General features: G+C 38.5%; 2 protein-coding genes across 2 annotated transcripts in view; one reads left to right on the forward strand and one right to left on the reverse strand.

The window, feature by feature from the left end:
• Asb3 (ankyrin repeat and SOCS box containing 3) overlaps nucleotides 1–1045 on the reverse strand; it is a 114877-nt gene extending 113832 nt beyond the window's left edge. The window contains exon 1 of the mRNA XM_050123882.1: nucleotides 898–1045. The gene's annotated coding sequence lies outside the window, so the exon portion shown is untranslated. The remainder of the gene's footprint in view (nucleotides 1–897) is intronic.
• Nucleotides 1046–1134: 89 nt separating this feature from the next.
• Nucleotides 1135–27648, forward strand: Erlec1 (endoplasmic reticulum lectin 1). Its single transcript, XM_050123883.1, has 14 exons — nucleotides 1135–1440; nucleotides 10831–10935; nucleotides 12155–12235; nucleotides 12769–12846; nucleotides 12960–13023; nucleotides 13660–13691; nucleotides 15546–15769; nucleotides 15862–15991; nucleotides 17848–18009; nucleotides 18647–18706; nucleotides 20392–20516; nucleotides 23788–23865; nucleotides 24053–24128; nucleotides 27408–27648. Exons 1-14 carry the CDS (start codon nucleotides 1279–1281, stop codon nucleotides 27477–27479), a joined length of 1449 nt encoding a protein of 482 aa, XP_049979840.1. The 5' UTR covers nucleotides 1135–1278; the 3' UTR covers nucleotides 27480–27648.

Consider the following 27648-nt stretch of genomic DNA (forward strand, 5'->3'; position numbering starts at 1 on the left):
GCCTAGCCAGTTTGGATGTTCACCTTCCTAGACATGGACAGAGGGGGGAGGACCTTGGACTTTTCACAGGGCAGGGAACCATGACTGCTCTTTGGATTAGAGAGGGAGGGGGAGAGGAGTGGGGGGAGAGGGAGAAGGGTGGGGGGAGGGGGAGGGAAATGGGAGGCTGGGAGGAGGCGGAAACTTTTTTTTTCTTATTCTCAATAAAAAAAAATTAAAAAAAATTGCAGAGATGAAAAACTGGCTGCTTTCCCTGCTTTTTGATTTGGTTCGAATTTGAGGAAGTCTTTAGCAAGTGTTCTATGGCAAACACTATAAATTTTTATACTGGAGATGAAACAAATGTGGACATTATTCTTTTTTTTTTTTTTTCAGGAAGGGGAGATGAAACCAAACTTTCTGTCAATATGCAGTCTGCTGTGACTTAATACAGAACTTCACATTCACCTGGCTCTGGCCTTAACATAAAGAAACTTACCAGATTCCTAAGCAAAATAACAACAGCCCAACACTTGAACCAAGGAAGGGAGGAGCCCCTTGTGAGGTGAAAATGCAAGCGTAGCCGCCTCCTCACAAGCTCCCATTCAGCCAAACGTCGAAGAACCACAGTTACCCCCATATGGTAGCATGGCAGGTATCACCTGGGTGTCTTCAAAGACAGGGCAGCATTAGTGAGGAGCTGAGAACCGATGTGACAACAGTCACCAGCAGGAAAAAAGAAAAAGAAGCTCCCGACGGAAAGATGAAGTGTGTAAATAGCAAGAGTGGAAGGCTGACAGCTGAGTCGGAACTCTACTACTTCACCCCACACTGCTCTATGGGCGCCGCCGCCCACCCCCCACCCACACCTCCAGCCCTACCCCTCGAGGGTGGACTCCGCGGCAGGGCAGAACTCACCTGGCCGTTCCGCTCCGCTCAAGGGCTGACTCCCTGAGCGGCCCAACCGGCGTCAGTTCTCGGACCTTCGCATCTGTGTCCAACCGCTAGGATGCTACGGCCCAACTCAAGGCAGCGCGATCCAAGCGCGGGCTTCCGTAGGCCAACGACCCCACGACCCCGGATGTTGATGTGCTGCGTGCCCCGGAAGCGGTGGCCCGAGGCCCTTGTGGGGGCGGAGGCGGCGTTGCCCAGCTCTCCGGAAGGAGACGTGGCGGCGGTTGGGTCTCCTACCCCGAGGACGCTTTGTTGCCCCGCCGCCGCCTCCTTCTCCTCCTCCTCCACCTGTTCTCCAACGGTAGAGGAGGTTGTGACGGCGGCTGGAGGACGCGGCGACGGAGGATGGAGGAAGGAGGCGGCGGCGTGCGTAGCATGGTCCCCGGAGGGCCGCTGTTGTTGGTCCTGTGCGGTCTCCTGGAGGCGTCCGGTGGCGGCCGGGCGCTGCCCCGGCTCAGCGACGACATCCCCTTCCGCGTCAACTGGCCCGGCACCGAGTTCTCTCTGGTCAGTGCCCTCGCTCGCTAGCCGCAGCCACCTCCCCTCTTTCCAGCACGAAGCATTCAGCCCAGTCCTCAGTTTTCCTAGCTTTTCCTTCCAGGTCTTTTTTTTTTTTTTTAAATCTTCCCCAAGCCGAAGTGTCCCGTTCGTTATAATTTATTGATTCATTCAGCACACTGTGTGGATGTGCCCTCCATACTAAGAACTAGGAGATCCAGCGATCACTTCCCCTCCCTCCTTTAAATTCCTTTGCACGAGTCCTGGCTGCCCAATAGTCCCACTCTGTCGAGGAAGTCTTAGAAATACAACCATACCAGCCTACCCACACAGCCCTCCAGCAGACAGGAGCCCCGTCTCTGTTCATTCTGTCTCACCAATACACACTTAGAAACAAGCGTCTGTGGCTGTTTTCCCACCGAAGGCATTCGAGAGGGCTATTTGGCTTGGAAGACGTTAGTGAACTTGTATGTGGAATACGACTGGCCGTGCAGAATACCTTAGATGTTTTAATGTATTCCGACTGCTCTTTAAAACCCTAGAAAGTGAAGGTTTTTTTTTTTTAAGGATCTTATTATCTTTTTATTAATCGTGTGTATTGTGTGAAAGGGATTCTGCGCACTTGAGTACGAGCGACCTGGGCCGGTGGTTGCCAGTGCTGGGAACTACACTCAGTTCTCTACGAGGAGTAATGCCCCTTCTTAATTGCTGCACCATCTCTCCAGCCCCTGAATGTGAGGTTTTATACGTTGCGGAATTATATGCAGAGTTCTATGTATAAATAATCTCACGAGAGTGAAAATTCTGTTTGAGAGAATATAGTGTTGAAAAGTCTTATCCAAATAGAGCTACTGCAGAATTTGTCTTAAAAGGTGATTTTGAGGGCTGAAAAGATAGCTCGGCAGTTACACACACTGCTTTTCCAGAGGCTCCAGGTTTGATTCCCAGCCCCCAAACGCGACCTCTCACAACATCTCCAGGGGATGCAATGCCCTCGATCATCTATCCACTGCACGCATGTGTATAGCTGCACACATACACATATTTAAAGAGAAGACTAAAATCTTTCTTTGAATTGTGCTCTTAACAGTACCGTAGTCTCATTTATCTCGGATTGAAATCCTAGCAAAATCAAAGGTTCTCTGTTTTGTTTTTTAATTACATTCCAATTCCTATGATGCTAAGACAATATGTACCAAGTTAGGCACCAAAAGTTTAGGTCAGTGGCAGAGCACCACAAAATTACTAAGTTCTGTTACTACCATCACCACATCGCTTTCTATTTACCTTGGGTTTTACTTATGCTGTATTTTATACTCCATTTTTTTCTCTACCTTTCTGTTACATTCTGACCATATTCTTGAATTTAAGTAAACATTCCTCTGGAAAGTCAGGACTATTTTGTGTTAATGCCATGATCTACTGATAATTTCTTTTTAATTTTATTTTCACTGATCTCCAGTGTATATATTTATACAGTCTATACACTTGTATAAAATATTACAGGCCTGAGGAGATGTCAGCAAAATCTAAGGTGGACATACTTGAAGACTTGGGAGTTTTAGGCTATTTGTTTATTTACTTTTCTTTTTGTTTAGTATGAATTATTTTGAGAAAAATCCAGATAACTTTCTCTGAATTTGGGAAAGAGACATATCCTTGTACAAAAGTAAGTTTTCAATAGTTGATCTTTGAAAGTTTTAAATAGTTCTGTAATCTTAACACTTCCCTTCCATGATTTATTTAATTAAAATAACTGCCCTCTTCACAGAGTTGCTGGTTATTTTTATGGGTCAATGGTTGGACAATTGTAAATAAGTCAGCATCTTTGTGAACTAAGATAAAGCCTTTTGTCTAACATTCAAAATTGGCAGACGCTGAATTAAAATATCTGTTTTTTTTTTCTTAAGCCTTAATTGCTTTTTTTCCTGTTGTTGAGGCAGGGTCTCATTGGCCTACGTTTTGAGGATATCCTCTGACTTAGCTTTCCAAGACCTGGATCAAATTATAGGCATGTCCTACCATAACTGACTCTTCTAGTAATTTATACCTCTAAAATATCTCTTGATAAAAATGATTAAAATTATACTGGTAAAAACTAAATTATAGCTCATGATCCTTATAAATTACTCACTGGTCCAGCAAAGTTTTTACTATTGCATCCACTGTATTGAAAACTAGTCAGGAAGTGGTGGTTCATAACCTTTCATCCCAGTACTCTGGAGGCAGAGGTGGGCAGATCTCTTAAGTTCGAGGCCAACTTGGTCTGCATAGCAAGTTCTGGGCCAAACAGGGCTATGTAGTTAGACCCTTCCTTGAATAAATAAATAAATGAAGTCTTTGGATAAACTAAAAATAATTATCTTTCAAGCAGGATATAGTGGCACACTCCCCTAATCCCAATATTTGATAGGTAGAGACAAAAGGATCAGAAGTTCAAGGCTAGTTTAGTTCCTTGTCTATATAGCAAGTTTGAAGCTAGCTTGAGAACCTGATCCCAGAAAGTAAATACAATTTGTCCCCACAACACTTAAGCTTCAAATATTTGATTACCTTATCACCTATAATGGCCTTGTTTAAGTGTCCTTGGCCCTTAAATTATACACACACACACACATAGTAATCTTTAGAATATATATTAATAAAGGTTGACTCAAATATGTTAAAACAGTAACAAGCATATACCTATGGAGCCAACCTGCTTGTTATCTCTGAGCTCTGCTCCAGGTAGCTAGATTAAATTGTTTAAGCTCTGACCCCAGAGTCCTTTTCTGTAAAAATGAGTGTAATGCTTTATTGGAGGATGAATGAATTAATAAATGCAAAGTAATTACAAGAAGATACTTGGTTCTACATGCTGCATGTTCATATAGTCATCTTCGGTGTCTATGGATTCACTTAGTCTAGCATCAGGACTCTCAAGATGAAGGATGGTAGCACATCCCTATAATCCCAACACTCAGGAGGCTGAGGCAGGATTGCTGAGTTCAAAGGTACCCTAGCCTGCACAGTGAGTTCAGGCAAGACCAACACGCAGTATCTAGCAAAACCTTGGCAACAATTTAGGAGGCAAAGACAGGAAGACCTCTGAGTTCAAGGCCAGCCAGTTCTATACAGCAAGTTCCACATAACTAGGGCTGCAGAAAGAGACCCTGGGGAAAAAATAAAACAGAGACAGATCCTCGGTTTCAAGCTGAAGATCAGAAAAGCAAAGCGGCCTGCCTCTGACTCTAACCTCAGACAGAAATGGGCCAACCTGCCTCTAGGAATCCTCAGACTGAGACCAGTCTCCTGTCTGATATTCCTATCTAGTGCTGGAATTAAAGGCATGCACCACCACTGTCCAGCCTCTATGGCTAACTAGTGTGACTGCTGGGATTAAAGGTGTGTGCCTCCACTGTCTGGCCTATATGACTGAGTAGTATAGCTGCTTTGCATTTTGATCATCGGGCAAACTTTACTTATTAAAACACAAATACTGTACCACTCTCATTCTCCTTTATTATCTAAAATAAAAGGGAAGACTATACCTAATCTAAGAAAAACTATGCAATGAGTACAATAACTATATATAATATATACAGGCAATAAATACATCAACAATGTCTAGTCCATTGGCATTTGACAAATTCAGAGAAAATGCTCCATATCATTCCTATATTGATGAGCCCAAAAGGTTGTGCTTAATTCACTTTCTATTCTAATTTGCATTGTCAAATTATCTTTTAATGTCTCTCAACCTTTTACACTTTACACCTCTTCAGTGAGTTTCTTTTGAGTCTGGTAAACAAGGAAAACTATAACTATAAAGTCTTCAACTCCCTCAGAGATCTGAAAAGGAAATATTAACCGAGTAAGCAGGAAATGCAAGCAAACAACTTCCAAAAAACTGTGAGGAATGGCAGAAACGGCTGACTGCCTGGACAGTCACCCGTAGTTCCTCTGCGACATTGGGGCATCCATCTTCAGCCTACAGGCCTAGAATATTGAACAGACTATGCTGTGATGCAGAATATTCTGAAGAAGCCTTATCCCCACAATGTTTGGCAGTCACTCTCTTTTGTGTCTTTGTCAATTAGGACAGCATACTGCCAGCAGTCGAGGCAGGGCAATTTCTTCCCAGTGGCTTATTTTTACCATAAATTCCATGTGGAGTTTCATTGATATTCATTATCTCCTTTGAAGTAGATTGGTGTTACCAGGAGCAGGCATGTCTCATGGTCAAAAAAAAAAAAAATAATAACTCATGCTATTAGAACATTTTAAATGCCATATTCTGTAAACCTCTGAAGTGGTTAAAGACATCCTGTCTATTTAAAGTATATCTCAGTGTGACCTTGAGAACATACCTAACATCACTACAAGTTTAATTGTACTAGGTGACCAATTACTTACTTGCATTTCCTTATTGCCCTAAACAGTTGATAATAATAACTTTCAAGAACTATAAATTTGTATTACGTTGTTAAATGAGCTGCATAGGTACAATACTTTGAAACAAGACTAGAAATGTATGTACAGTGTGTTCCAACAAGATTAATATCAAATTTGTTTCAATATACAAAATTTGTATACAATATACAAAAGTCCAATCCAATGTAAAATATTTAAAATAATTAGTAATTTCTTTTTAAAAGTAGATTCAATAATCTACCTTTTTATCTTATATCTGTATCCCCTTTTTATTTTTCAAAACAAGTACTCTGACTCTAATCTCTATTGTTCAGCTTTACTCCTCACTGTAACCAATAAAAACTTGTAACTAACTCCCCTAAAAAATAATAAAAATCCATAGCCCATTGAACAACCAAAAACCACCAACCCCGCCTATTAGGAATTTGGGCATTGTATTCTTAAATGTACATCCTGCTGTTTGGGGCCGTGATATTTTTATGGAATCCTAAAAAGAAAAATTTGCATTAATTGTCAAGCCCTGGGAGAGGTAGCTGTGTCATTTTTGTTCAGTCTCAGCATAATGGGAAAGTGCAGGGCTTGTCTCAAGTCCTGGCTAAAGTAGTCTGTGAGGCTGGATCATCTCAACTAGCCACCTCAAAATTGTTCTGAGCAGTTTGTAGTCCAAAACCGGTCTTTACATGATATTTTTCATGGTGATGATGTTATAGTTATGGAGGAATTGTTGTGAGGCTCCATCCTTCTTTTGGAGACTTCAAAGGTCACTTTTATGTGTGCTCATGGTTCACTGCAGAAAACTGATAGAGACTCAAGTCTAAATTCATCTACAGAAAGGTAGATCAAACCTTTTTCTAGAATTAGTACTCTATATGACCATTAATATGACAAAAACTGTTAGCTGTTTCTGTGGGTTTCCCCACATGGTCTTGGCCCGTTTGCTCATAATATTGTTCCTGCCTCTATGGCTGGACTCCAGGAATCCGACCCAGTGCTTAGCTATGGATCTCTGCATCTGCTTCCATCAGTTATAGGATTAAAGTTCTATGATGACAATTAAGGTAGCCATAGATCTGATTACAGGGGAAGGGCAGTTCAGGCACTCTCCACTATTGCTCACATTCTTAGATGGGGTCCTCCTTGTGGATTCCTGGGAAATTTCCTAGTGCCTGGTTTCTCCCTAACCCAATTATGGCTCCCTCTTTCAAGGTATCTCTTTCCTTGCTCTCCCTCTCTGTCCTTCCCACAACTTTCCTGATCCCTCATATTTGCCTCCCCATCCCCTTACCACCCTCCCGTATCCCCTACATTACCACTTTAGTAAAGAGATCTTGTCTACTTCCCCTTCCCAGGGGAAGGGGAGGATCCATATATGTCTGTCTTTGGGTCTTCCTTGTTTTGTGGCTTCTTTAGGGTTATGGATTATAGACTGGTTATCCTTGCTTCATACCTAATATCCACATATGCATGAGTACATACTGTGTTTGTCTTTCTGCGTCTGGGTTACCCCACTCAGGATGATTTTTTTCTAGTTCCATCTATTTTCCTGCAGATTGCAAGATGTCATTGGTTTTTTCCTGATGAGTAGTACTCCATTGTGTAAATGTACCACATTTCCTTTATTCATCCTTAGGTTAAGAGGCACCTAGGTTGCTTCTAGGTTCTGGCTATTACAAATAACACTGTTATAAATATAGCTGAGCAAATGTCCTTGAGGTATGAATGTGCATCCTTTGGGTATATGCCCAAGAGTGGTATTGCTGAGTTTTGAGGTAGACTGATTCCCAGTTTTCTGAGACGCCACTGTACTGTTTTCCAAAGTGGCTGTACAAGTTCGAACTCCCACCAGCAATGGAGACATGTTCCCCTTACTCCAAATCCTCTTGAGCACAAGCTATCATTGATGTTTTTGATCTTAACCATTCTGACAGGTGTAAGGTGTATTTCAGAGTTGTGATTTGCATTTTCCTGATGGCTGAGGATGTTGAGCAGTTCCTTAAGTGACTTTTAGCCATTTGAGATTCATCTGTTGATAATTCTCTGTTTAGATCTGTACCCCATTTTTAACTGGATTATTTGATATTTTAATGTCTAGTTTCTTGAGTTCTTTGTATATTTTGGAGATCAGCCCTCTGTCTGATGTGGGTTTAGTGAAGATTTTTGTCCATTCTGTAGGATGTCGTTTGTCTTGTTGACTGTGTCTTTTGCCTTACAGAAGCTTCTCAGTTCCATTTATTAATTGTCAATCTCAGTGTCTGAACGACCAGTGCCATATTCAGGAATTGGTCTCCTGTGCCAATAGATTCAAGGCTACTTCCCAGTTTCTTTTCTATGAGGTTCAGCATAGCTGGGTTTATGTTTAGGTCTTTGATTTATTTGGAATTGAGTTTTGTACATGGGCATAGATATGGATCTATTTGCATTCTTCTATATGTTGACATCTAGTTATGCCAGCACCATTTGTTGAATTGCTTTAGTTTTTCCATTGGATAATTTTAGCTTCTTTGTCAAAATCAGGTATGTGGATTAATATCCGGGTCTTTGATTTGATTCCTTTGATCCACGTGTCTGTCTTTATGCCTCTAGACAGCAAAAATACTCAAGAAAATACTGCCAAACTGAATCCAAGAACACATCAGAAAAATCATCCACCATGATCAAGTAGACTTCATCCCAGAGATATAGGTATTGCTCAACATATGAAAATTCATCACTGTAATCCACCATATAAACAAATTGAAAGAAAATAAAACACTTGATCGACTCATTAGATGCTGAATAAGCCTTTGATAAAATTTAAAACCCCTTCATGATAAAGATCTTAGAGAAATCAGGGATATAAGGAACATACCTAAACATAATAAAGGCATTGTATAGCAAGCCAACAGTCAACATCAAACTAAATGGAGAGAAAACCAAAGTGATTCCACAAAAATCAGGAACAAAACAATGCTGTCTACTCTGTCCATATCCACTTAATTTAGTACTCAGTATTCAGAGTTCTATCTAGAGCAATAAGACAACAAAAGGAGGTCAAGGGGATACAAATTGGAAATGAAGAAGTCAAACTTTGGCTATTTGCAGATGATATGATAATTTACATAAGTGACCTGAAAAATTCTACCAGGAACTCCTACAGGTGATAAACACCTTCAGTAATTTGGTAGGATACAAGATTAACTCAAAAATATCAGTGACCTCCTGTATACAGATGATAAATGGGCTGAGAAAGAAATCAGAGAAGCATCATCCTTCAAAATAGCCGCAAACAACATGAAATATCTTGGGGTAACTAGCCAAACAACTGAAAGACCTGTGTGACAAGAACTTTAAGTCTTTAAAGAAAGAAATTCAAGAAGATATCAGAAAATGGAAAGATCTCCCAAGCTCATGGATAGGTAAAATCAACATAGTAAAAGAGGGAAATTTTACAAAAAGCAGTCTACAAATTCAATGCAATCTACATCAAAATCTTAGCACAATTCTTCACAGACCTTGAAAGAACAATGCTCAACTTCATATGGAAAAACAAAAAAAAACCCAGGATAGCCAAAACAATCCTGTACAATAAAGGAACTTCTGGACGCATCACCATCCCTGACTTCAAGCACTACTATAGACCTGTATTGAAAACAGATTGGTGTTGCCACAAAAACAGACAGGTGGACTAATAGAATCTATTTGATCTTTCCATAACTGCCTGTCCTGTAGGATTGTGTGGTATACCTATAATGTGCTTTATATTATAATAATCAAAAAATTGTTTCATTTTCTTAGAGACATATGTTAGAGCTTTGTCTGTCTTTATTTGTACAGATATACCCACGATGGTCATAACTTCTGGCAATTGTGTGATTATCCAATCAGATTTTTCCAAACTCAAAGCATTTTCCCATTGAAACCTGAATAGTATCAATGGTATGGTGTACATATTTTAGTTTTCCAAATTTTACACAATGGAACACATCCATCTGCCAGATTTCATTCTTTGGAGTACCCTTTGGGTTACTTCGTGCAGGTAGTGGTGTTTGGTTGTATAAAGAACAAGTAGGAACATTTTCTTATAATTTTCTTGGCTTGTTGCCACGTGATGGAAAAGGGTTTTTTAGAAACTTTTGCTATTGGCACGATGTTTCTTTTTTGAAATTCTGAGGCCTTCAGCACATTTCCAATCAATAATTGATCAGTTTCTACATTGCCTTGTGCTACAGGACCTGTCAGATCTGTATGGGGTCAGCTGTGTGTTACGTATATGGGATGATTCCTATTCCTGATTGTATCTTGTAACTGAATAAATAATAAAGTCAATTCTGTATCATCTGGTATAAATTCAGTGGTTTCAGTATGCAAAATAACTCTACATATTGTCATTCAGCAACTGTTTGTTGCTGACTCAAATATATATGTTGAGAGGTTCCTTAAAAATCCCTTAGTACCATAAGAATAGCATATAATTCTGACTTTTCAGAAGAGTACAGGTTTTTGAAATATGACCTGGTGGTTCTCTGTATTTCTTCCCTGTCTGTTGTTATGTCCCCCTTTCATTTCTGATTTTGTTAATTTGGATCTTCTCTCTCTGCCTTTTGGTTAGTTTGGATAAAGGTTTGTCTTAGTTTGGATAAAGGTTTGTCTATTTTGTTGATTTTTCTCAAAGAACCAACTCTGTCTCATTTATTCTTTGTATTGTTTTTATTTTGTTGATTTCAGCTCTCAATTTGATTATTTTCTGCTGTCTAGTTCTCTTAGGTAGCAGAGGCAGGCACATCTCTGAGTTCAAGGCCAGCCTGGTCAACAGAGCTAGTTCCAGGACAGCTAGGGCTATTAACACTGAGAAACCCTGTCTTTAAAAATGAATACAAAAACAAAACAAAACAGATCTTCCATTGAAAAAATAAATTGATTTGAGGAACCTTTGTTCTAACTAGTACTGAATTTATTCAATGTAATGCACTTTAACTGAAAAAAATGTAATTTTTATTCTGTTTCTAGCCTACAACTGGAGTTTTGTATAAAGAAGATAATTATGTCATCATGACAACTCCAGATAAAGAAAAATACAAATGTATACTTCCTCTTGTGACGAGTGGGGATGAGGTATGTTTTTTTATACATACATTGCTGATTCCTTTCACCAAATATATGTATTTTACAACCCTATAGTCATGTACCTTAAAATCGAGTAACAATATTATCAATAACCTTATAGCATAAATATATTAATCCCTTATTCTGTTTTCTTTGATTTGGGGCTTCATTTTGGAAAAAATTAACAGCCTGCTAGTTGTGGTGGTTCAAATCTATAATCTCAACACTTAGGAGACTGAGGCAAAAGGATTGTCATGAGTTTAAAGATAGCCTGTCCTACATTGTGAGACCTTGTCTAAAATTACAGAAATGGAGGAGGTTAGTTATTAATGTTTTGAATAAAAAGCTAACTCTGTATTTGTTTTCCTTTATACAAATGATGATGGTTTTCAAGGACAATATATTTCAATGTAAACATAGTGTTTTCATAAATAATTTCTTATAATAAATAATTCTCTAGGTACCTTATGTTTTCTCACTACCTTAGCTCATGCCCTTTTCTCTCTCCTAAAATGCCCTAACTGCCTCTTATCCATCCTTCAAGGCAATGACTTCTTTCAAGATGAAACAGGAGAGGCAGCATGGTAAAATGGAAAGGACAGCAGCCTAGGAGCCAGGAGGCTGAGGTATAGGCTACAGTTAGCTGTGGGTCCCTGGGCAGACTTGAAACTCAGTTCCCCCACTCAATGAATTTTAGCCGTTTCTCGTGGTCTGTAAAGTGGAACAGTAAAGTCAGTGCTTTTCTTAAGTTTGTTAAGTTGAAATCTATACAAGGCAGCTGTTCCATACTGCTCTAAAACCCTTAGAAACAAAATGTATCCACACAACCACACCAGTGGTTCAAGTCTGAAGTATTAAAATATGTAGGAAACTGAAAACACCTTTCCATGACAGAACCATTCTAAAACTTCCATAGTTAGAATTTTGGGGGGATATAGGCAATCAAAAATTCTGAAATAAGTTTACAAAGATTGTCTAGAAAACTTATACTTAAAAAACTTTTTTTAAAAAAGAATGAATACTATGGAAGATTATTCTATGGCTTCATATTTTATACTTCAGTTCATTTGAAAGAAGTGACATACCATAGGATCTTATTAAAGATGTTGACTTATTTTCTCTTTTATTTCCAAGCATTTGTGATTTAACCAATGAATTAATAACCAAACAGCAGAGTTGGATGAAGTTTCAAAAAAAAAAATGTATGTTAAACTCTAGTTTTTTTTAGGAAGAAGAAAAGGATTACAAAGGCCCCAATCCAAGAGAGCTTTTGGAACCACTATTTAAACAGAGCAGTTGCTCCTACAGAGTACGTATTTTATGTACATTTTAAAGTAAGTGTCTAATAGCCAGTAGAGCCTTAAAATGGCTTTTCATCTTGCTGTATTATGATATGGTACATTTTAAGTTAGGTACAAATCTTGCTGCTTGCTAGTATGATCTTCATTTAAATTCTTATACATGCAGTAGATAGTACACTGATATCAAAGTGTCAGGCACTAGAAAACTGGATGTTTTTAGTTCAAAGGCAAGCTTTCTTACATGATAGAATCATAAAATGCTAATTGCTATTTTTAAGCTATGTAGAAAAGAAGCCAGATAGTTATTACACATGCAGACACATTATAGCTCTATTTCAACCACATAATCTTCATACAGAGCCAATTATTAGAATCCAAATACACTTCAGAAGTTTTGCCATTTTGCGTGGCATGATTATAAATGTCACTTCATAAAAATTTATTCCAGATTTGAGGGAGAATCTGCCCATCTGCTAAAAATTTCAAGTAAAATTCATTTGATTATATGACTTGTGTATTTAAAAACATATATCTTTCTTAGATTGAATCTTACTGGACTTATGAAGTATGTCATGGGAAACATATTCGACAATACCATGAAGAAAAAGAAACTGGCCAAGTATGTTTTCCTTGAAATATAAAATATGAAATAAATTCATAATGATATAGTTTTTAAGTTGTAGCTAAAGAAATATGTTTGTAAAATACTTACTGTATTTTTTTTTAATGTAGAAAGTAAATATTCATGAATACTATCTTGGGAATATGTTGGCTAAGAATCTGCTGTCTGAAAAAGGTTAGTCTCTAAAAGTGATGATAGTACTACTGGGTTTTGATTTAACATTTAAGTTCTAATTGAAGTTTAAATCCAGGCATGGTGGTACAGGACTGTGAGCCTAGCATTTTGGTGGTAGAAGCAGTAGGATCAGGGATTCAATGCCATTCTCTTTACATAGTAAGGCCTACTTAGGCAACATGAAATGACTCTAGAAGAGAAAAAGAAAGATAGGGAAAAAGAAATTTCCCTGGATATTATCTTTTGTATGCATTATTACTATTACAGCTATTTCTTTAATGTATGGACATGTGTCACTGCATGCATGAAAGAGTCAGAGGAAAACTGCTGGGAATTGCTTCTCTCCTTTCTCCTTGTCATTCCCAGGAATCACACTTGGGTCTTTCATAGACACTCATTTTGCAAACACTAACTTTCAAATAGAAGGGCAAGCCTGAGAAGAGGGAGTTTAAACACCTAGCACATGAGACCTGGCTCCAGTACCCAGCAACTCCCACCTAAAAAAGCAGAGAGATAAAAACCTGTTTTGTCTTCTTTAGAAAAAAGTTTAAAGTTAAGTTAAAGCTGATTAATTTGTATCATATAGATGTAATGTTTATTTTGTATGTTCACCTTTTTCTTGCATTGCTTCCACAGAACGAGAAGAAGAAAAAGAAAAGTTAAATGAGGCAAGTGATGTATTAATTTTTCATACTTCATTGTTAGGTATGACTTAAGTGACAGAAGCTAGACATATGTTCTTGGTATAATGCCTCAAAGAAGTGAATCAAATAAACTTCACAGTTTATGACAGCTGGCTTTTCTGTGACGGAGTCAGAGAGACACCATTGTAGCTGCCAAAGGAGAAGGATGCCTACTAGTAGTAGGCCACAGTCTTGTAGCGATACACAGATGAATAAAACTGGGTTAATTTAAGATGTAAGAGTTAGTTAAGGGGGCTGGAGAGATGGCTCAGAGGTTAAGAGCATTGCCTGCTCTTCCAAAGGTCCTGAGTTCAATTCCCAGCAACCACATGGTGGCTCACAACCATCTGTAATGGGGTCTGGTGCCCTCTTCTGGCCTGCAGGTATACACACAGACAGAATATTGTATACATAATAAATAAATAAATATTTAAAAAAAAGAGTTAGTTAATAAGCCTGAGCTAATAGTCCAAGTAGTGCTGTAATTAATATGTTTTCTGTGTGATTATTTGGGGCTGAGAAGTTGGGAAATGAACAAGCACTCTCTGCCTATCATTGCCAATTGAGCATGATGATAGTTTACACCTTTAGTTCCAGCATTCAGGAGTCAGAAGCAGACAAATCTCTGTGAGCCTGCTCTACATACCTAGTTCTAGGCCATCTGGGCGATATACACAAGTGAGACCCTGTCTCAGAAAATAAATAATGCTGTGATCCTTCTATTTACTTTTAAAATAATACGTAAATAAACTGTCAGCTGATCCTGCTGGCACAGGGCTGTCATCCCAACTTCTTGGGAGACTGAGACGCGAGAATCACAAATTCAAGGACTTCCTGGCCCAACTGCCTTCCACATGGTAGGAGAGAACTAGATCCTGAAAGCTGTTCTCTGACTTCACACACACAGACAGCACATGTGCCATGTATGCAAATACATGTCAAAAAATTAACAAGGAAGAGTGAAGCTATAGCCCACTAGTAGAACACTGTCTAGCATGTACAACACCCTAAACTCAATCTCCACTACTAAAAGAATAATAATATTAATTACTTGTCTGGGAAACGCTGTGATACCAATCCATCACTTCAGTGCATAGCATTGGTGCTTTCTATGTAGCATTACAAACAGTGGTAATAACATTTTTAGTGCTTGTTCCTCTTCTATGAATGTAACAGATAAATTGCATGTGTAAATAGCAAGCTACCTGCCTATATGGGCTTTAAAAATAGAGGCTAAGAGTAGAAACTGTCTTTTATCTCTGTACAGTGCAAAGCTGCCATGCATATACATGTTGTAGGTACTTAATATATGTCCATCAAGTGATGACTCAGAATATTATGTAAAAGGAGCAATTCCTGTACTTCAAAGAATGCCTCTGCTTTCTTTCTTTTCTTCCTTTTTACTATTTGCTCTACTTGGAAATCAGCCTTAAAACTTATAGAATCTAAATTATGAACAACATTCTCTACGAGGTTATAGAAGAAAGAGCTAAGCAGACCAGTATAGTAAATATTTTTGTTAGTTTAATTTATTTCTTTAACACTCTTGACAATAACTCATATCAATCCTGTGTTTGTACTCCTCATTTAAATGTACATTGACTTAATATTTTAATTTTAGCATCAAATACTTCATTCTGTATTATACTATCCCTAAATACACATCTGCTCACAAACTTAAGAATAAGAACATTAATGCTGACTTAAAAGAAAGTACAGACATTTTCATCTTCTGTTTACAAATAAAATGTAGTTTTCTTTCAGAATAAATACTTCCCCCATCCTCAAACCCACCTCAAATTTCTAATAAAAAAAATCTGCCTACACTTTTTTTTTAAGATCCCTACTAAAAATATTGAAGGTCAGATGACACCGTACTATCCTGTAGGAATGGGCAATGGTACACCTTGTAGTCTGAAACAGAACCGACCCAGATCAAGCACTGTGATGTACATATGCCATCCTGAATCTAAGCATGAAATCCTTTCAGTGGCTGAAGTTACCACTTGTGAATATGAAGTTGTCATTTTGACACCACTCTTGTGCAGTCATCCTAAATACAGGTACAACGTTCATTCAGTATTCTAAACATACAGCGCACATGCGCTTTAAAGCATTCATGTTTAGCCTTAATGCTTTTTTTCCTTCTGAATAGGTTCAGAGCCTCTCCTGTGAATGATATATTCTGCCAATCACTGCCAGGATCTCCCTTTAAACCCCTCACACTAAGACAGTTGGAGCAGCAAGAAGAGATACTAAGGGTGCCATTTAAGAGAAATAAAGAGGTATGAGGGTTAACTAATTATAGTTTCTCAGTCTTCCTTTTCCATGTTTCAGAACCTGTATCAATGTGTTATTTCTGTAGCATAATAATGGCAATTTATTTTATTGACTTCAAATTTTTAATTCTAATTATTTGAATAATTTCAATTCTTTTTCTTGCACTTTTAACAATTATACTTTTCAGAAATTGTAACATTCTCATACAATTACATAATTTCTAAAAATTTTATATAGATGTATTTTATTTGTATGCATATATGTGAATGCCTACATGTATATACATGTGCAATGTGTGTACCTGGTAGCTATGGAGGCCAGAAGAGAGTCTGATCCCCTGGAAACTGGAGTTACAATTGTAAGCTGCCATGTGAGTTGTGGAAACCAAACCCAGGTCCTCTGCAACAGTAGCAGGTGTTTTAATTGCTGATCTGTCTCTCCAGTGTCACACATAATATTTTCTAAGTTTAACATCCTGTTAAATTTCTAAGTAGTTGTTCCAATTAAGCTTTAAAAAAAAAAAAAAAAAAAAAAAAAAAGCCGCCATTGCTCCAGCTCTTAGCATTTTACACTTCAGCCTGTTGTTCTCCTTTAACCACCTCTGTGTGCTTCCTGTTGATACACTGCCTTCCCCTTCGTCCGTCTGTTGGGCATGGCCACATATGGTTTTTTTCAGTTATATCGCACTCATCATTTTTTCAGTTTTTTCAGAACCCTTATCTTCCCCACTGCTTTTGTTTGTTTTGTTTTGCTTTTTAATTTTGAGACAAGGTGTTTCTGTAACCCTGGCTATCCTGGAACTCAGTATGTAGACCAAAGTGGCTCGAACTCAGAGATCTGCCTCCCGTGTGCAAGGATTAAAATCATGTTCCGTTGCGCCTCATTTTCCCACTGCTTTTAAAGTACTGTCCTTACAGCAAGAATAGTCACAGTGTCCAAAACAAACTATTCTCTATCCAGTTGACCCAAAAAAAGAAACCTAAGTGTTGTTTTGTTTGTTTGTTTGTTTGTTTTTTGAGACATGGTCTCACTTTGTAGCCTTAGGTAGCCTGAGTGGCGCTCTCTCTCTCTCCTTCTCCCTCTCTCTCTCCTTCTCCCTCTCTCTCTACCCCCATGTGCAAGTGCACACCTTTGCTCAGTACCTACAAGACAACATCCAGACCTCTTAGCTAAAGTTTTCCAGCATAAAAAAATACTTGATCTCTTTAGTTTTAAATATTACAGCCCTACATATTTCCCCTGATGAGTCTTTTCTTCAAATCCTTATGCATATATGCACACAAACACAGAGCATATTCTTAAGTCACATCACAAATTTTTCATGTTTCTTGGCTGACTCAACAGTGTTCTCTTGGTAAAATATCCACATTGCAGTTCTTTGTCAAAGTCAGCTTCATCTACCCCTTCCTTTATGAGTCTTTAGTTCTGGGTGCCCTTATTTACTCTAGTAAATTACAAGTTCCTCCAGAGCAACAACCGGATTCAGCTACATTTGAGTAATTGTAACTGCTGATCCTATTCCCGACCAGCTCCTTTTCCCCCTGCTTGTTCCCTTGGCTACCCTTAGTGACTTCTACAAAATTAGATGTAAGGGTGGAAAACTTAGTCAAGAATCGAAGTGCTTACCAAAAGGAAGACAAGAAGCAGATGAGAAGTGGACATTTTCTTTATGTGTGCCAGAGGATTATCGTACTTGTTACTTGAGGCTGAAACTAACATTTGTCTTGACTCTTCTCTATTGTCACAAAGTCCACTTTCTTAAAACCTTAACATTAAGTGGAAAAATTTCTGTTAAAGTAATAACCGGTTGTAACTATAAAACATGTCATGAAAGCTCATAAACACATCTGGTTAACTTTAGGAAGAATTGCCATCTACAAAAGAAGAGAGATTTCCAGCCATCCACAAACCTATTGCTGTTGGCTCTCAGCCAATGCTCACTGTTGGAACAACCCATATATCCAAGCTGACAGATGACCAGCTCATAAAGGAGTTCCTTAGTGGCTCTTACTGCTTTCATGGGGTAAGAAAGTGAAACTATAGCTTAAGTATTTATCTTACAACCTTGTGTGTGGCAGTTACCTAACCATAGTCAAAACTGTCTACAGAGAAATGCAGGATCCTGCCATCTCCAATGGATATTGTCTTTCTGTAGTCCCGTCCCCCACATATCTACAATCTAATCCACACCCATTATATTCTCTTTATTCATTAAAGCTTGACTTCCTATGACCATTATGTATGAGTTGATTCTTAGATGGACATCAGTGATTTCTTTCTCACATTTTAGTTATGCTACAGCCACAATTCAAACTTGGCCTAAGCTTAAAAGGTAATGTTTTGGTTCTTGCTGTTAAAGCCAGTGTAAATACATTCAAAGGTGAAAATTTTGTCTTAGGTGTCTTCTGAAAGAGTTAATTCTAGAGTTAATTTGTTTTCCTTTTAGTGAATTTTTATTGTTGTTTTTTTTCTGTAATTTTGGAGACAAGGACTCAACATATAGCCCTGGATGGCCTGAAACTCACTGTGTAGACCAGGCTGTCATGTTTTGTTTTTGTTATACTATTGATTTTATAAAAATTATATATTTTCCCACTATCAAGTGGTATTGTTACAGCAGTCTTCCTTCTCTCTGAATAACTTCTGTTTCTTTCCTTTAGGGTGTTGGTTGGTGGAAATATGAATTCTGCTATGGCAAACATGTACATCAATATCATGAGGTATAGAATATTATTTATGTTGTTCTACCCCTAAATAGATCTAGGTTGTTTATTTGTTTTGCAGTGCTCAAATTCAGGGCCTCGTGAATATATCAAGTGCTCTTAAATTGAACTGCATCAGCAGCCTTGGATTAAAGTCTTTAAAGTCTGTGACAGACTGGTGATTTGGCTCAGCAGTTAAGAATGTACTGCTCAGCCAGGGGGGGGTGGTGCATGCCTTTAGTTCCTCCCCCAGCTCAATCATCCCATTCCTTCATGTTCTTATCCCCTGTTCTCTCCCTTCTGCTGCCACCCTCCCTGCCCCCCCAGTATACCCAGGAAATCTCAACTCTTTCCCCTTCCTAGGGTGATCCATGCATCCCTCTTAGGGTCGTCCTTGTTATTCAAACTGGATAGCTTAAAATGAAAAGAAAGTAGATTTTACATTTCTAGAGGTTAAGTCTGACAAGGACCTTCTGGCTGCTTTGTCTAATGACCAAACCAAGAGGAAGAAAGACTGAGAGAGATTAGGAGCTATAAAGATGATTTGGTGATTAAGAGCAATAACTGCTCTTCCAAAGGGTTCGATTCCCAGCACCACTTGGTCACTTACAATCATCTATAACTAGTCCCAGAAAATCCAACATACTGTTCTGGTCACATGGGCTTCAGGCATGAATGTGGTGCACAGGCATACATATAGGCAAGATGCCCATACACATACAATTAATGAATAAATTGATTTTTTTAAGATAGAAAGGATGGGAGCTTTAACAACCTCTTATAAAGATAAAGTACTCAAGACTTACATATCCTCCCTTAGGTTCTACTTCCCCACATTGTAATTCTAGGAATTAGGTTTACAACACATGCTTTGGGAGGATGGATTCAAGGCAAGCAGAGATACAGTTGAGAAGCACAGCAGTAGTGCTAGGGCTGTAGCTTGATGTAAAGCACTGTTCCAGTATGCTCAGGTCCTGGTTTGGTATCTCTCTCAAAACAGCATAGTAGTATGTATGTGGTGTATAAAATAGGTATGATCAATTAAATTTTTGGTTGAGGTGTTGGCAGTGAACGCATTAGAGAACAATCCAAAGAGAAAGGGTCTGGCAGAATGGTTGAGCACATGACAGAACTTGCTGCGGAAGTCTGAAGACTGAGTTTGAGCCCCAGATCCTGTGGTGGAAGGAAAGAACCAGCTTCCAAGAGTTGTTCTCTCCTACCTCCACAGCACTGCAAATGCATGTGCCTTCAGTTATGTATATACCCTGCACACATACAATGATGATAAATAATTTTTAAAAGAAGGATCTAAAGAAAAGCATCCCCAGGAAGGAATCGATAAGACAGAGAGCTAGGAAAGGGAAACGATACTGATTACCAAGTTACTCCATTTGGAGCTAGGCTAACTAGAAATGACATTTTTCAGAGAATCAGAATAAAGATCATTTCGATTTGTTTCCTGAGTTTGACTGACGTCGTCGCATCATTATTTAGTGAATGGATGAAGCCGGGACTGGGGCTTACAGTCGTCCCTCTTTGCTCCTGTCAAACATGCATTACCACAGACACCATCAGTCTCAAACAGCCACTCACCTGGTGAAGGAACCCGCTGTCAAGCCTGATACCCTAAGCATGCCTACTCACTTGCCCACACATAGAAAGGGGAATGTAATTTTAAAATTTAGTATTTTTCTAAATACTAGGACAAAGACAATGGGAAAACCTCTGTGGTTGTGGGGACATGGAACCAAGAAGAGCATGTTGAATGGGCTAAGAAAAACACGGCTAGAGCATATCATCTTCAAGACGATGGCACCCAGACAGTCAGGTAAAGACTATTTGCCTTTAATACTCAAAATATTGATAAATTAAAAATTTGAATATACAGAGCAGGGCAAGGTACTGAATGTCTTTAATCTCAGCACATGGGAGGTAAAGGTAGGCAGATCTTTGAGTATGAGACCAGCCTGGTCTACAGTGTGAGTTCCAGGACAGTAAGTGCTACGTGGTAAGACTCTCTCTCAAAAAAAAAAAAATTAAAAAAAATAAAATAAAATAAACACAGAGGTAACATTTTGGATTTTAGATCAGTGTTATTTTAGGGGGCAGCCTTTAGATCCCTTTCCTTTGGGGAAAGAAACAGCCCAGGACCAAGATCACAGTAATGAGCTGCACGTCATGCTGCACATTTTGATTTCCAGCCGGGGCTATGCAGAGAGACCTTGTCTCCAAAAATAAAACACCAGCCCACAGTCCTGGAGTCAGGCAACCTGGGTTCAAATTCTGGCTGGATCTTCAGTAGTAATATTTTGGGCAAAGTATATAATTTTTAAGCTTACTTGTCTAATAGTATATCCCAATAAGGTCATGAGGACATTTAAGTAAAATAACCTAGCCTAGTAATAACATTCATTAACCTGCCTGCTGCCTTCAACGGTGATAGCTGTGTAAGACTGCCATGATAGGGATGGAGAGGTGTGTAGATGGAACGGTGGGCCCAGGTAGTCAGTTGTCTCTGTCATTTGTTGTACATTTTGGAAGTTTCTCGTTTGTACTTCCTGGTTGCTCAAGTAATATTACTTCCCTTCTCAGATCTTTGATGGAATTGAAGATTAGAAAATTGTAGTTACCCACCACATTATGTAGACTCCTTGAAATAGAATGCTTAGTAAAACTTTTGTTGTATGTTTCTTGCTTAATATTGTTTGTTGTTTGTAATTTTATATTTGGTATCTGTTCCTACTGTATATAGTTGTATTGGGTTTGGTTCTATCTTGTTTAGACAAAGGGGGAGATGATGAGGAACGCAGCCCGCAGCTCCTTACTACAGAGGTGCCTCGGGTTAAGAACACTGGCTGTTCTATCAGAGGATGTGGGTTCAATTCCCAGCACCCACATGGAGACTCACTAGTCCCATGGGATCTGATGCCCTCTTTGGGTGTGCAGATGTACATGCAGGAAAAACACCCAAATACATACATAAATAAATACTAAAAATAAGCAAAAACAAACAATCCAAACACTTTAAGGGGGCTGGAGAGATGGCTCAGTGGTTAAGAGCACTGGCTGCTCTTCCAGAGGTTCTGAGTTCAGTTCCCAATAACCACATGGTGGCTCCCAACCGTCTGTAGTGGGATGTCATGTCCTCTTCTGGCATGAAGATAAACATTCAGATAGACCACTCATACATAAAATACATGAGTCTTTTTTAAAAATGTTTTAAAAAAAAGTAAAGATTGGCAGTGGTGTCAATGACAATGACTTCATTCTTTTTGTGTGGTTTTGTTTTTATTTTGTGTGTATGGGTGTTTGCCTGCATGTATGCGTGTGTGCACCATATGCATGCATGTCATCCACAGAGGCCAGAGGAAGGGATCAGATTCCTTGGAACTGGAGTCACGGTCGTTTGTGAGCTGCCACATGGATGTTGGAAATTGAGCCAGATCCTCTGGGAGAACAGTGAATGCTTTCAGCCACTGAGCCATCTCTCCAGCCCCAGCTTTATTCTTTTGTATAATAGAATACATGCCTTCATGATTAACCAGCATCTCTGCTAGGCAAGTGCTCTAATGCTGAGCTACCTCACACTTCAAATAATACTTGATTCAGTTAGAACTAGGGCTCTTCTAGAGCATTTGTTTGTATGTTTTTAACTTGTTAAATATACTTTGTTATTGCCCCCTGTTGCTTAGTTTTTCCAAGCACTGTTCACATATCTTTTGTGCTATGTGGGTATGTTTTATTACTACCAGAAGTAAGTTAACCTTACTACCCAAGAATAACTAACTTCATCTTGTAATCCCTTATTCAATAAATTTAAAAGATTAATTCTTGTTCATTCTCAAATGTTAAATACTGTTTCTTCCTGGAAGAGATAATATTGAGAAATTACTTTCAAAATACGCCAACTTTTCAGGCTGATCAGACTCAAATTTAGGAAAATTCAAATAGAGATATTTAAGAGTTGAGTGTGCTAAACATTATTTTAGGCTTATGTTTCCTGAAAAAAAATACAGCTTTTAGCATCATGTGTTGAACATTGGAGCCTAGAATAGTGTGGCTAGAAAACATAAAGCTTTTCTTTGAATATTACTCACTTTGAAAGTTATACTTTGGCAGAGGCTTGCTTTTTTTGTCCCATATATGTAATAGTGTTTAATGGGAACAGCTTGATGGAAAACAGAAAGGAATAATTGCTAAGTAAATAATATACTGGGCTGGGAAAATGGCTAACTTTAAAACTGTATTACTGGGCTGGAGAGGTGGCTCAGTGGTTGAGAGCACTGGCTGTTCTTCCAGAGGTCCAGAGTTCAATTCCCAGCACCCACATGGTGGCTCACAACCATCTGTAATGAGACCTGGTGCCCTCTTCTGGTCTGTGGGCATACATGCAGACAGTACACTGTATACATAATAAATAAAACTTTAAAAAAAAAAGAAGTATTACTTTGTTTTGTTTGTTTTTCTGGATGCTTGGTTGAGATAGAATCTTACTGTAAGCCCTGCTGACCTCAGGCTCACAGCTGTCCTCCCAAGAGCTGGTATTAGAAATGTTTGAGCCACCACACCAACCTCAGAAACTTGAATCTGACCCATATGTAATATGGACAGCATCAAGAAAGACAGTACAAAGTTTCTTTAATTTGTATTTTTAGTATAGAATCTGACTCTGTGGTGTGAACCTCCAAATATTAGGAATATTTCCTAATACGAGCTCCCTGACTACGCAAAAATTCCCCATCAAGTCAAATCAAAACAAGCCAAATTAAAAAATATCCAGGTTTAATGGGAGATCTGCGTTCTCGGGTGGCCCCAAGGGGAAACCGGGGAGCCTCAGGAACGCGACACCCGGGAGGAAAAAGGAAGACCATGTGTTCTTCTTTTGGGGGATCATTTAAGTACCCTGGGGAAAAGTGGTCCTGAGCCCTCCCTGGGGGGTGGGGTCAGGACCTGGCCTGCTGGGATTTGAAGTCCAGACCAGGCCTGGGGGCTGGGATAGATGCGAGGGACTGGGACCTACACTCCCAACCTAACACTACCCATTACAGCTATTCTAATTAGTAAGGCTGTAATAAAGCTTGTGTGTTTCTCCAACTCAGGATGGTGTCACATTTTTATGGAAATGGAGATATTTGTGATATAACTGACAAACCCAGACAGGTGACTGTAAAACTAAAGTAAGTTGAATCCTTTTATCTACTTTTCATTGACAGAAGTTTTACAATAAGATGTAATAACTAAATTATTCAATTGTGTTAAGTTAAATTATTCTGGGTCCACTTAAAGATTTATAATACCTTAATAAGATAACAAAGTACTATTTTTTATGACATAGGCAATATTTTAAAGTGCTCTGTATTTTAGGTGTAAAGAATCCGATTCTCCTCATGCTGTTACTGTATATATGCTCGAGCCTCACTCCTGCCAGTATATTCTTGGGGTAAGTAAAATGAAAATCATCAAGAATTCACTTAGGGACTAAGTGGGAGAGCACTTGTCTAGAGTGTGGGAGGTCCTGGATTCAATCCCAGTACCACTAAATGAAAATATTTAAATTTTGAACATACTTGACTTTTTTGTGTTAAATCTACAAAGGCATTTAATAGACATGTTTTTCTTTTGAGGTATAATTTACTCAGTTGGTAGAGTGTTTGCCTAGCATGCATGAAGTCCTGTGTTCAATTCCTACCACTGTATAAAACCAAGTAGGCGTGAAAGATCATCTGTAATCCTAGCGCTTAAGAGGTGGAGGCAGGACGATAAGTTGTTCCTATCATCAACTACATAAGGAGGTCAAGGCGATCATGTCTCAGAGCACAGATCTTAAATGCTGAGTTTGATGATATTTAACCATTTTAAATAGCCTTGTAACTATCACCTAAAATAAGGTCTGTCACAACAGGGAATTCTCTCATACCCCATCACCAAAGGATACCTCTTTCTAGTTTCTGATACTATAGATTAGGTGTTCCACATGAATGGAGATCCCGTGTGTTGAATATGTCAGTACTTCATTCTCTTAGCATTGGCAGATTACATTCTTCTTACACTATACTTCGCATGCTTAATCAATTCTTCTGCAGATGGGCATTTGGTTTGTTTTTCTTTCTGTTTTTTGTTTAGTTATGATGAATAAGGCTACTATGAACTGTTTTCACAAGTCTTTCTCTGGTTATGTGTTTTCATTCATTAAGGATAAATACTTGTGAGTGGAATTTCTAAGTCCTATGAGATACATTCTACCAATTGACTCACCAAAATGCTAGTGCCGTGTTAATCTACATACAGTGCATGAGAGTCTAGTTACTCCATCTCCTCACTAGCTTGATTTCCAGTCTTCTTTGATAGCCACTGTAGCGTGTTCAGTGTACATTCCTCATACAGAGAATGGTACTCAGCAGCTTTGTATGACGTTATTGACGTTCATATACTTTTGTGAAGCCTTACATCTAACCAGACTTTAATAAAGAAAAAGTTATTCTGATACATATTCAAATGGTTAAGAAGACTTTCTTCAGTACTGTTTTTATCTGTACCAAGACTTAAAAGGAAGGGCCTTTGATCAAAATACATTGTATGCATAAATGAAATTCAAGATAAATTATTGCGGTAGCAGAAACAGGTAAAGCTCAAGTCTAAGTACAGAAGAGACAGCTCAGGATCAGTAGCCAACAGGCCAAGAGAAAGGAGTTGGTAGAAAATCACAAAGAGACTAAGCAGCCAGAGTGATGAGAAATTGAGTGTGGAGATTCTCTCTTGGTACAAATGGACTAGGCAGGCCAGAGACAGGGCCCACGACATAGTCAGAGGTTCAGAGGAGCCTGACTGCTGGTGAAGGAACAGAATCAGTATCAATCTCTTACCCAGTTTTGCAGTTGTTACTTATCTTTTCATGGCTTGATTCTAGGAATTCAAAAATATTTTAGATACAAGCTCTTTGTAATGTACACACCTTTTTCATACTCTGTGGCAGATTCACCTTTTAAAATGTGTTCTTATAGTGTAGTTCCCACTTTCTCTCCTATCAGGTTCAGTGTGTTCAGACTGATATTGAGGTCTTTAATCCACTTGGACTTGAGTTTTGTGCATGGTGACAGACATGGATCTATTTTCATTTTTGTACAGATTGAAATCCAGTTTTGCCAGCACAATTTGTTGAAGATGTTCTCTTTTTTCCATTGTATAGTTTTAGCTCCTTTATCGAAAATCATAGGTTTGTGGATTAAAGTCAGGGTCTTCTATACGGTTCCATTGGTCGACTTCTCTGTTTTTATGCCAATACCAAGCTGTTTTTAATACTGTAGCTCTGTAATAGAGTTTGAAGTCAGGGATGGTAATGCCTCCAGACGTTCCTTTATTGTATAAGATTGTTTTGGCTATCCTGGGTTTTTTGTTTAATAAACAAACTGTATTATTCTGTTATGCTCAGTTTTTTTTTTCTTTTATGGGTACTGTGCTCTGTGTGTGTGTGTGTATGTGCGTGTGTGTGTATGTGTGTGTCCTAAGAAGTTTTTGCTACCTCAGAGTCATGAAAACACCCTCTTAGATTTTTTTCTAAAGACTCTATAATACTAACTTTGATTATGTTCAAAGTGTCCTATTTTCTGTTCTTGTCCTCTGAACTATATATAGCTTCTAGGACTTGTGGGTTCATACAAATTTTAGAAAAATTTTGGCCATTATCTCCACAAAGATTTTTTTTTCTGCCCTATTCCTTTTTTCTTCTGTTTCTGAAATTCTTATTTATTTATTTATTTATTTTGGTTTTTGTTTTTAGAAAAAGGGTTTCTATGTGTTGCCTTGGTTGTACTGAAACTAAGTCTGTAGACCAGGCTGTCCTCGAACTCACAAAGATACACCTGTCTCTGCCTCCCAAGTGCTTGAATTGAAGGTGTGCACCACCACTGCCCGGCCTAAAATTCTAATTAAACATATTAATTGGAAATTGTTTCAGAATCTCAGAAACTTCCTTTGATTACCCTTCTCCGCTAGCCTACCCCGTGTGTAAATGCGTCTCATTTCTGCTAACTTTCACCAGTTTCACTAAGCACTTCTTTTTTATGTCTGGTTTGTGGCTGAGTCCATCTGTGAAACACTTAACATCTCTTTCTATTCCATTGAATTCTTAGGATTCTTTTTCTCTACTTAAATTTTATCTGGTCACATGTTGTCTACTGTTTTTCCTGGTATGTATTTGGGCTTTGTTTTGTTTTTTCACAGTTGTCATGACAGCTGACTCATCTTTAAGATAGTGTTTTCTCTGTCTTTTACATAGAGCTGGTTATTTTGCCATAATGTTTTTCTGTTCTAGTCAGGTAAACTCCGACTACAAACTCCATACATTTCCCCATCCTTTCTACCTTGTCTCCATTGGCATATTTACTTAGAAAGAAAAACATATTTTCTTTACCTATCTCATATTTTATATGAATGATTAAAAATAGTTTTGCAGTTACCTATCTCATATTTTATATGAATGATTAAAAATAGTTTTGCAGTTATCTTTATTAATGCCAGGCATCATGGAACCTGTCTATAACCCAACACTCAAGATTACCAAGTATTCAAGGCTAGCATAACCCTATCTCAAAAAAAAAAAAAAAAGCCTAATTTGTAGGGGAAATGTTGGGTGGTTTATCCAAATCAAGAACTTACATATTATTATATTCATTGAGGAGAAGATATGTTAGTTTCTAATGTCATTGCTTTTGTTCTTCAGGTTGAATCCCCAGTAATCTGTAAAATCCTGGATACAGCAGATGAAAATGGACTTCTTTCTCTCCCAAACTAAATTAAAATTGAAGGAAAGAAAGGTGATTGAAAGTCACCACTTCCTCCTGACCAGGTCTCATTGTAGAGTCTCATCATTGCACCTGTCTGTGGTATGACATGGAAGGACTGGCAACCTGCTGTGAAATACATGTGTATATAAGAGGTTACTGATAAACTTGTAAGGCAGA

The sequence above is a fragment of the Alexandromys fortis genome, unplaced genomic scaffold (assembly GCF_014885135.2).
Source record: "Alexandromys fortis isolate MF-2015 unplaced genomic scaffold, M_Fortis_MF-2015_v1.1 scaffold_210, whole genome shotgun sequence".
NCBI classification, from domain to species: Eukaryota; Metazoa; Chordata; class Mammalia; order Rodentia; family Cricetidae; genus Alexandromys; species Alexandromys fortis.